Here is an 11,640-nt window from a genome sequence, read left to right on the forward strand (position 1 = left end):
TACAAGATAATGGAAAATATCAAATTCTTTTTAGGGTTAAATTTATAATGCCCTCCTACAATGTTAGCGAGATTCAGTTTATCCCCTTTTAAATTTTTTTTTTTTGAATTCCTCCTTTGTAATGTTAAGATTTTGTGTCTTTGTCCTCTCAGTTGTCCAAATGGTATGGAATATTAACTTTTTCTTACGTGGCATGTCCACGTGGATTATCTTTTTAAATTTTATTTATTTTTTAAAATTCACGTGGAATTTTTTTTCAACAAAAAATTTAATAATTTTACTTTCTTTATTACGAGGGGGTAAATAAAAATCCGCTAATATTACAAGGGTAAAATACATTTTTTTGTTTCAAATATAAAACATTAAAAAACATGAAAAATGATACCAATGTATGTTTAAACCTAGGACCATAGCCTTCCTCATGTAATGACACCTTACCACTAGGCAAACTACTTTAACTTATTAATAAATTTATACAAGGTCTTGAATGATCAACAAATCAAGAATTTATATTAGAGTTAATTTGGATTTGAGTTTTTTCATTTTCATCCTTAACTTCCTTTTACCAGAAGCAACAACCGGAACAAAGCAAGAACAACCGAAGGAAGAACTTTTATCTCATCTCCACATATCAAACCAGAAGCAACAGTCGGGGCCATCAAATTCGTTTTCTTTCTTTTCATCTTACTCTAAATAAACACTACTAAACTCCCCACCCACATGTCAATGACAAAGTAATCCCCAATAACAAAAGGCATAACCATTGCCATAGGAAGGGAGACCCATTTCCCAATACTTTTAGGGTTTAATCTCTCATAAAGGTAACGAACACTACAAATGCAAAAATTCATATTAGATAAGCCAGTACTATAAGCATTGCAAAACTCAAGAATTAGTGCTAAGAGATAAGCTACTACCACAAAGTACCACTTCATAGCCTACCACAAAGGGATAACATTAATGGAGATTACAGTGAATACTACATAGCTCCACATGCTAACCATAATGGAACACTTTCTTTTATAAAGAATTCATCACAAGCAAGATCGTCTGGAGTCTTGTTCTAGTTACCATGTGTAACTGAGTCTGTTATGTGATTCATCCTTTTCACGCAGACTTGAAAATTTAAGGCACTAAAATTTATAACTTTAATAAAATTGTAAAGTTCATCACCAAGGATTAATGCAATGGAAATAAAAACTTGTACCATGAAAATAAAAGGAGGTTGAGGAATGAAAAACTCAAATCCAAATAAAAGTTTGTAAAAAAAGGTCTTGAATGATCAACAAATCAATGATCTCTATTAGAACCAATGTGTTTTAAACCCAGGACCATAGCCTTCCTCATGCAATGAAACTAAAAGAAATCGCATTGGTACTATTCCTCTTGCACCATGAATGTAAAAGGAGGTTGAGGATGAAAATAAAAAGCTCAAAACCAAATTAACTCTAATATAGATCCTTAATTTATTGATCATTCAAGACTTTGCATGAATTATTAATAAGTTGAAGTAGTTGGCCTAGTGGTAAGGTGTCATTGTATGAGGAAGGTTATGGTACTGGATTCAAAATCCAAGTTTTCTTTTTACTGGGAGTAAATCGAATCTCGCTTACATTGAAGAAGGGATTGCATATTTAACCAAGCATGAGTAGTACAAAGTGTAGTCAAATCATTCCTCTTATTCTAGTAAATCAAAGCCACACACCATGGTTTTAAATTGCGGCTGCAGATGCGGTTGAGGTTGCGGGTGTTGCAATTGCGGTCCTTGCGGTTGCTGCAATGCGCATTGCGACCGTTGCGGCGTGAATTTAAATTAAGAAATATTTGAAATACACCATTAAGAACACTTAATGTTAATATTTTATATTACAAATCACATGTAAATTGAGTTTATGGGTTCTCAAATGTTGAGTTATGATGAAAATATGTGAAGAAACATGGGTGAAGGTGTTTGATGCGAATTCTAGTATTGTTGAACGTGTGATTACAAATCACACCGCAATTGTGATCCGATGCGGATGTGAAGGCTACCGCATCAGCAATATTGCAGCCACAAATGCGATTGCGGACCGCAATTTAAAACCATACCCCCACACACCCTTATAATTAATAGGACTCGATACATTTGAAAGAAAAACAACAAACTAGAAAAACACACACATATCCATTATTTTATTTATTTCACACCATCGATAGAGAGATCTTGCAACATAGTACAAAGCATGTCCATGGCATTTAAGTCATCTGGAAAGTAGAAGGAATAGCTTCAATGAATGGTCGTCCTTGTTTTTCCATCGATTTTCTTTTCAAACGCAGCTGCCTCTCATTGTACAGAATTTCAGCCAACCTTCAAAAGATACAGTCGTCACATAATTAATATTTTTATTAGTACCTAAACATTTTGCTACAAATACACTATCAATGTTAAAAGTCATCACATGATTAATACTATTATATATGCACAAACCTTTCAAGAGCTTCTGCATTTGTACCCTCACTCGGTTTCTCGTATGGAAGAAAAGAAGTTACATTCATAACCTTAACAAACTGTTTGAGCAAATCATCTCCGGTCTTTAAAAGCTTTTCCACCTTTTCTTTAGAAGCATCATCAGGAGCTATGGCTGAATCCAAATTATACTCCTGCACATAATTTTAAATAATTCCAATCTTTCAAATTTCCAATTTTATATAAAAAAACGCAAAAACTCTAAACCCTAAATCCTATATATGCATGCATGCATACCTCAATTCGAAGGTAATAATTGTCTGAAGAAGATGAATCACTTGGAAACACTGATTCAAGATGATAGTCATTCACTTTTCCAGCAGATACAGAATAATCAGCAGCTAATACGGGTAGCCATTCGTTATAGGTAAGGGACTGTGCCAAAGAAGCAGGAATCCCTTTTTTCTCTACATCAGTTCCCGTTCCTAATGACAGCAACACGATTTTAATAGGCTCGTTTGCTTTTATAGAAACAAAATCAGAATTCTTCTCATTCAGTTGTTGTATCACTTCACTTACGGCAAGCAAGGCCTGAATATACACAATTTTATCATGTCAATGTCAAGCTTCATCGAATGTGTATCCATTGAGAAACATAACTTAAGGATAAATTTACCGGACTAGCTGCAGTGAGAATCCCATCAACTAGATTGAATTCCTTATCACCATTCTTAAAGCTATAGGGTGGTACTTCATATGGTGCAGCTGAAGTCCCAAGACATATATCAGAAAGTTTTGCATCTAAGCTAGCAATAGTCTTTAGCTGCATGCATAAACAAAGTTTTACGTACAATTAAGTCCTAAAAAAAACTCGTTTATTCACCAATAGCTGTAAAAATTTTAAGTATGTTTATGCAAATATGCTGACCTTAAAGCTTGAGAAGATAACTGGGTGTAAGTCCAAGATATCAAAAGTTGGAATTACAACATTGGTCAATGTTTCATGCAGACGTGTTTCTTGCAAAAGCTCGCGTATTTTTTCATACAAGAACTTGCCGTCAAACTTGGCATTTCTAGTATCATGATCCCAATTATTAGCAGAAGTTAGGTTGAATATAGAAGGACCAAAATCCAAGAAGAATCGTAAGATTTGATTAGTAGTAAACAAAGGACGTGAATTGTCATTAGGGTTAGGAGTAGTTAGCATTCCAGTAATGATTCCTCCCATACTTGTTCCTGCTATCACATCAAAATAGTCTGCTAGTGCTGCCTTTTCATCTCTTGACACAATCTAATCAACCAAATCAAAATTTATCAACTAACTAACTTATTGATTATTATTCATGAATCAGCTTAAAATTGAGTTTATATTATATGAAAAATTAAGTGGATGATAGATTGACCTGAAGTGCATATTCCAAGTGCTCAAGAACAACAGTTGGAAGAATTCCCTTAATACCACCTGCATCAATACTCAGAATACTTATTGTATTTCCATATGAAGGAGATGGTAGCTTTGTATTCAATCCACCAATCACTTGACTAGCAAAAACAAACACAAATAACAGAAAAAATTTAGCCATTATAATATATATTTACAATTCTTCAAAAGAGAGCACTCCAATTTGAAGAACTTGCATTTTTCCATCCAAATGTGAAGGGTAATTATAGGTACATGATGACAACATCTAAATAGTTTATGATCACCTAAATAATTTTTAAATCCCAATAATTTGAATGTTTTTGTTATATTATTGTACGATGATATAATTCTGTTAAAAAAAAATTAATATAGTAGTTACTAGTTAGGCTTACCCACCCACTTTTTAAGGACACGTATTCCCTAACAGAAGTAGATAGGAACATGCAAACAACATCTAGATCTTAATATATAATACTAGTGCATTATTGTTTCAATCAAAATTTGGACAGTAGTGCTATATTGTTTCAATTTAAATTTGGGAGTCCAAGTTTTGAATTGACCAACCTAATTAGGGTTAATTTCTTTTCGTATTCTAGTGGGAGGGGTCCACACACATAGACAATAATTAGACGATAATGGTAGCTAAGCACCAATGTACATGCAGTTATTATAACCAGATAATAATATGCCGGCGACATATAGGGGCCTATAGTCTAGCCTATTTAATGTCAGGTCAGGTCAAACTTATTTAATAAAAAAATTAGACTTAAACTTTTTAAAAGTTTATTTAATTACATATATCAGATTTAGGTTATTAAGAAAACCTATGAAGTCTTATAGGCCGACTTATATTTTCATATATATTAAAAATAGTCTAAATATGTTGGCTTATATATGCATATATATTAGAAAAAATTGCCAAATAGGTCGGTCTATATATGCATATATATTAAAAAAAAGTTAAATAGACTGATCTAAATATTCATATATAGGCTTACTTATAAGGTTTGTGAAATAATACGAATGAATTGAAAACCTTAATGAGAAAAGACTTTTAAATAAGCTTTTAGGTGAGGTCAAACTTTTAAAAGGTCAGGCCAGACTGAAAAAAGAGCATATAGTATGCCATAGGCCAGACTCAGGCCTTGTAAATTTATCGCAGACAAGACTCAGGCCTTATAAAGTCCAACCTAGCCTATTTCCACCCCTAACTATAACACCTTAAAATAATTAAAATATTATTTACATTATTATTTTAATATTATTGTATTTTTATTTTATTTTATTATCTTATTATTATTAATATTATTATCGAGGATTAATTATTAAAAATTATAAAATTTTAGAAATAATAAGAAAAAAAGTTGAAAAAACAATAATTTGTGGGGCAGGGGTGTAATCGGATCGGTTTGGACCGGTTTTTGGTAAAAAAAAAGTTCAAATCGATAATACCTTCATCGGTTTGGTTTTTAGCATTTTTTAAAAATAAAACCGAACCAAACTAACTGTTTTGGTTTGGTTTGGTTGATCGGTTTTCAATTTTTTCCAAACATTATATTCATTAATGTATTCTCCACTATCATGTTTTTCGATGTATTTTATAATATTATTTTTTAAAATAATATATTTCATGTCATTTATTTCATGCTCAATTTTTCAAACAACTTACAAGTTGCTCTTAATCCATATGAAACAGTGACATGGTTTCATTGCATCATGAAATAAAAATTCACTATAAAATATAAAGTTGACACTTGGCATCAAAATGTTGGAAATAGATTTGAAAGCTTAACAAATAGAACACGAAAAAAGCATCTATTAACATTTTCACCCCTCAAATACACATCAAAACTATTTTGTAATAAGACTAAAATGAGATTTGTTGAAGAAGAAGAAACCAAAAAGGTAAAAACAAATATGAAAATTAACAAAGAAAATTTGCACACGAAGAAGGAGACTATAACATATTATAATGATAATAGTGAGAGCAACATTTGAGGGGGAAGGCTAGAGAAGTAGTTTAATGAAAGAAGTTTTCGTGACTAATGATTTCTACTTTATATGTTTTGGATTTTGGTTGTAGATATGTATTTCGTTAAAAGGAAGAAAGTGAAATCAAAGATGGAGAATGGTTGGACCGATACAAAATTTGAGCTTAATGATGGGTGGAATAAAAGATTTAGAGCGTAATTAGTTCCATTGGTTCGGTTGATCGGTTTGACGGTTCCTAAAAACTAAAACCGAGAACCGAACCAAACCACATCAGTTTTCATTGGTTCGGTTCGGTTTTAGAACCAAACTATTAACAATCTGTTTTATTTCGGTTTAGTTTGGTTTGGATTGTCGGTTTAATTAATTTTTTCTGATCCGCTTACACCCCTATGTGGGGGAGTGAATAAAATGTAAAAGTATGATTATTTTAAGGCAAGAAAAAAGTGGGATAGAGAGGAAACATAGAGAAATAAGAAAAAAACATTTACTTTGAGAGAAAAATCCTCATCATTTCAAAATTCACCAAGAAAAAACACGGGTCGTGAGAGAAAAACCCTCATAATTTTTAATTTGTATCGAGAGGTTTTTATAAAATGACATTTAAACACATCCAATAATACTTATTTTATTTTCAATTTTTGGTTTTTTGGATCAGTTTGCGATTTTTATTTGAATTAGTTTGGATTTGAACACACCTGCACTAGGTTAGGAATTGTCACTTGTATAGAAAATCCCTTAAGTTAATTGTATAAGCTTGTATTTTTACTCATGATCCTGTATGTGGTTGTTGATATCATGCTTTGCTTGTATGGATATGTGTTATGTTGGAATGATTGTCTTAAAATGATGCTTTAGTGTGTTATATTATGAAAATTTTGTGCCTATGCTGTTTTTCTGAGTTTTGGGTTGAATAAACATGTTAGAGAAGGGTTTGGATAAAGAGAAGGCACAAGAAATCGCATAAATCCTAGAGCCATTACAGGTCATAATGGCCATTACGACCATCATTTAATGCTCTCATATATTTGTACTAGGCCAGCTTGAAATTGTCATATCTTGAGTTAATAAACTTTGATTGAGCCATAGTCTAAAGCGTTATAAAGGTAATGCAAAGATCTATATCCTAATGAAGCTCTTCAAACCATTAGGTCTCACCCTAGTTAGTGGTACTTAAAGTTATTAAGGTAATTTACGACATGAGTCAAACGGTTGGTAAAACTAATGTGAAGTCCTAGTGTGGCAATCAATCAATGTGAATGTGGCAATATAAGTTTGGTAAAAACTATTGTGAATCCGTAATGTGGCAATCAATGTGAAAACTAAAATACACTTCTGGTAAAACTATTGTGAATCTGTAATGTGGCAATTTAAATTTGATAAATTCTGGTGAATCCCTAATTTGGCAACAAACGTATGTGTGCATAAATTCTGGTAAAACTATTGTGAATCTGTAATGCAGCATACTAGAGTGAGAGTAGGTTTGCGTCTAAAGATAAAGTTATAGTACAGATGTAGATCACATATACTCATATACTATTGAGTCTAGAGAGAGTGTTGTAGTACGGATGTAGCTAACATGAACTCCAAGATTACAGTTTAGCAGAGTGTTATAGTACACATGCAGATCTTATGCACCACTAAATTGTTAGAGTTTAACAAGAGTGTTATAGTATAGGACGTAGATCACATGTAATCCTAAAATATCCAACTCTGGAAGAATGTTGTGGCTTACCCTTTCCACTTGGAGCTTCATAAGCCTTGCCACAAACTTGTTGACTCTTACCCCTCGTCTCATTAATCACATGATAATGAGCATTATTGTCCTCCTCATAAATTCGACAACTATCCACCAAGTTAGGGAAGATACACATCTTCTAATAACTAACCGCCTTCTTGATTTCTGGACGCAAACCGTTCTCAAACTTAATGCATTTGGAAAACTTACCATTCGGTCCATCATAGTATTGGTAAAACTTAGCCAATTCACCAAACTTAGCAGCATACTCCATAACAGACTTGTTTTCTTGCCTTAGCTCAAGAAATTCAATCTCCTTCTTGCCACAGACATCCTCAGGAAAGTACTTCCTTAAGAACTCCATGCGGAACACAATCCAAGAGATCTCTTCACCATTAGCCTCCAACCTCCTACAGGTCTCTAGCTACCAATCATCTACCTCGACTGCTAACATATGAGTCCCATACCGAACCTTCTGATCGGGAGTGCAATCCATCACCCGGAAGGTTCTCTCAATATCCTTTAGCCATGTCAATGCGCCGTCAGGATCATGAGTTCCCTTAAACACAAGAGGATTCTCTCTTTGGAAAGTAGCCAAGTTGCGAGAAGCAGCATTCTCACCAACGTTCGGCTGTTGTTCCAAAGCTTGAGCCATTGCCTCCAAAGCAGCAGCAATCATAACATCATTCCTTCTAGCCATCTCAACTCTTTACTACAATTAAAAACCAATCAGCACCAATAACAATACAAGGATTGTTATACTACACTACGACACGACACATGGCCGGACAGACCGACCTGCTCTGATACCACTAATGTAACACCCCAAATCTTAACCCGAATATATACAGGAAAATCATAGTGCAAAACATCAAAATAAGCATCCAATTTAAGGCGTCACATATTCAACTTAAACTATTAACAAATCATGCTCGTAGGACATGGATACATAACACGTAAAATGGAGGGATCATACATCATTAAACTTTCAAACTAAGGGTTCATATTATCGCAGCGGAAAATCAATTAACATCTTAATCCAAATCATAATATCTTTGTCAACATGGCAACAAAATCCAACACGGCTCAACATAAAGAAAACGACAAAAAAATCCAACCAGGTATTACGACATAAACAAAGCAAATAAACTTTTTCCCCCGGAGTGTCACGTATTAGAGCATAGACACACAGACTCGAGCTAACAGGTAAACGCCTACTTCACGTCGTTACCTGCACGTTACCAACAAAGGGTAACATTCAAACAGAAGGGGTGAGATATCATTCATTATAAATAAACGTATGATAACATTCAAAGCATGTAAAGATCATACATTGGTCACCACTTTTCATCACAACACTTAATACAACAGTTCACATAATATAAATCAATTCATGAAACGACAACAATGTCAATGATCAACCATGACAATATATAAGTAGTTCACGCGTAAGATTTTAAACACATCACGACAAACATCTCATCATCAAATCATCACATCACAACAACATAATCAATTACGACTCAAATGCAATTCACATGTGACTCGACTTATGCAAATGCATGAGGTACCGTTGGAATAAAACTCTCGTCTCAAACAATTGCCATTGGGCCGTCTCAAACATTTGCCACAAGGGCCGTCTCAAACAATTGCCACGAGGGCCGTCTCAAACACTGCAATGGATGCGACTCAATGATGCACACCCCTATTCACACTTGAATGACTTAATCAACTTAAACGACATAATCAACTTGAACAACTTAATCGACTTTGACGACATAATCAATACTGGAATCCAATAACAACATCAACGTTATCATTCACGGAAATTCAAAACATCATCAATTAGCAACATACAAGTCGAGGAAAGGTTTCAAAACGATATCAAATGGTTTTCAAATCATATACATTAGATAAACAATGATTAGAGCTTCATAGAGGTTCAAACGACACTTAAAAAGGAGTTACGGATCAAAAGATATGAACATTTGAAATTTCTCAAAACAGGCCTTTCGCCCAGCAGAAGCAAACACTCGCCTGGCGCTCTGAGGCAGAAACTTGGTCACAAAAACCCTCGCTCGCCCGATCAACTCGCCCGACGGTACCATGTAGGCACTGGAAGTTTTCGTGTGCTATACTACATAAAAGTCACGAAACTCTTTAATTTTGCAATCTTTGGTATTTATGAAGATTTTCATGTGCTATACTACATAAAGGTCACGGAGTTCGTTAAACTTGCAAAATTTGGTATTTATAAATATTTTCATGTGCTATACTACATAAAGGTCACGAAGTTCGTTAAACTTACAAAAATTTGGTGTTTTGGAATATTTTCGTGTGTTATGCAACATTGAAGTCACGAAATTCGTTAAATTTGCAATCTTTGGTATTTATGAAGATTTTCGTGTGCTATACAACATAAATGTCACGAAGATCGTTAAACTTGCAAATTTTGGTATTTTGGAAGATTTTCGTCTGCTATATCCCATAAATGTCAAGAAGTTTATATAACGGGAAAATTTTGGTATTTTGAATGATTTTCGTGTGCTATACTACATTAAAGTCACAAAGTTCGTTAAACTTGCATACATTGGTATTTTGGAAAATTTTTGTGTGCTATATACTACGTAAAAGTCACGAAGTTTGTTAAACTTGCAAAATTTGGTCTTTTGGAAGATTTTCGTATGCTACACTACATAAAAGTCACGAAGTTTGTTAAACTTGCAAATTTTGGTATTTTGGAAGATTTTCATGTGTTATGCTTCATAAAAGTCACGAAAATCGTTATACTTGCAAATTATTGTATTTTGGAAGATTTTCGTGTGCAATACTACATAAAAGTCACGATGTTTGTTATACTTGTATACACTGATATTTTGGAAGATTTTTGTGTGATATACTACAAAAAAGTCACGAAATTTGTTTAACTTTCAAAATTTGGTCTCTTGGAAGATTTTCGTGTGCTATACTACATAAAAATCACGAAGTTCGTTAAACTTGCAAGTTTTAATATTTTGGAAGATATTCGTGTGCTATACTACATAAAAGCCACGAAGTTCGTTAAACTTGCAAAATTTAGTCTTTTTAAAGATTTTTTGTGTGCTATGTACTACAGAAAAGTCACGAAAATTGTTAAACTAGCAAAATTTGGTCTTTTGGATGATTTTCATGTGCTACTACATAAAAGTCACAAAGTTCGTTAAACTTGCAAATTTTAATATTTTGGAAGATTTTCGTGTGCTATAATAAAGAAAAGTCAAGAAGTTCGTTTAACTATCAAAATTTGGTCTTTTTGGAAGATTTTCGTGTGCTATACTGCATAAAAGTCACGAAGTTCGTTAAACTTGCAAAGTTTGGTATTTTGGAAGATTTTCGTGTGCTATACTATATAAAAGTCACGAAATTCGTTAAATTTGCAATCCATGGTGTAATACGGTGAACTGACTTTTTATCGATCGAAATGTCGCGGTTAAGCATGAGTCGCCACCGACTTTTATTTTATCCAAACTAAATCGGAAAGGCTAAAAGAAACAGAAAAAAACCTTTTAAAGAAATCTGAGTTCGGGGGGGTAATTTATGCAAAGGGAAGGTGTAAGGCACCCTCTGCATCCATGGTTTTCCATGGGATCTTAATTGCTTTGCTTGCTCGTTTGTTTTTTAGAAAAAAAGTAGATGAAAGAAAAAAGTGGACTTTAGCTCGTAAATGAGCGTAGCCAGTTTTCGAAGAATTGTGAGAAAGAATATTAAAGATGAGCATTGCAAGGCAATTAGGGGCAATTACCTTAAACTCAGATGATAGGTCTCTTTTTAGCCTTTCAGAATGAAAGGGTCAATCCTTGCCATAAGAGGGCAGGAAGCCTTTCGTTTGGAGGTTGAAGGGTCGTCGAAGCATCCTTTGCCATAAGACTGTCCCATGCCATAGAAGGGCAGGTAGTCTAAGGCAAGGATCAGAATAAGCCATTTTTCCGTTAGGCAACCAGAAGATACCTCAGCCTTTTTCCGTAGGCAACTTCCGAGGGTCGAGGTCATATTGTGTATCGAAGG

General features: G+C 33.8%; 1 protein-coding gene across 1 annotated transcript; it reads right to left on the reverse strand.

The window, feature by feature from the left end:
* Window positions 1-1,490: 1,490 nt before the first annotated feature.
* On the reverse strand, window positions 1,491-4,079 carry LOC131617974 (patatin-08-like). Its single transcript, XM_058889244.1, has 6 exons — window positions 3,850-4,079; window positions 3,375-3,737; window positions 3,123-3,269; window positions 2,744-3,037; window positions 2,468-2,640; window positions 1,491-2,347 (listed from the first exon to the last, which is right to left on the reverse strand). The coding sequence occupies exons 1-6, from the start codon at window positions 4,027-4,029 to the stop codon at window positions 2,236-2,238; spliced, it is 1,269 nt and encodes a 422-aa protein (XP_058745227.1). The 5' UTR covers window positions 4,030-4,079; the 3' UTR covers window positions 1,491-2,235.
* Between the last annotated feature and the right edge of the window lie 7,561 nt (window positions 4,080-11,640).

Source organism: Vicia villosa, linkage group LG7 (assembly GCF_029867415.1).
Source record: "Vicia villosa cultivar HV-30 ecotype Madison, WI linkage group LG7, Vvil1.0, whole genome shotgun sequence".
NCBI classification, from domain to species: Eukaryota; Viridiplantae; Streptophyta; class Magnoliopsida; order Fabales; family Fabaceae; genus Vicia; species Vicia villosa.

Excerpts from the sequence above, each read along its gene's own strand:
- LOC131617974 (XM_058889244.1), bottom strand. The coding sequence starts at position 4,029 with ATGGCTAAATTTTTTCTGTTATTTGTGTTTGTTTTTGCTAGTCAAGTG. Across the intron at positions 3,738-3,849 it reads ACTTGGAATATGCACTTCAG|ATTGTGTCAAGAGATGAAAA; the intron begins GTCAATCTATCA and ends TTGGTTGATTAG. Across the intron at positions 3,038-3,122 it reads TTCTCACTGCAGCTAGTCCG|GCCTTGCTTGCCGTAAGTGA; the intron begins GTAAATTTATCC and ends GTGTATATTCAG.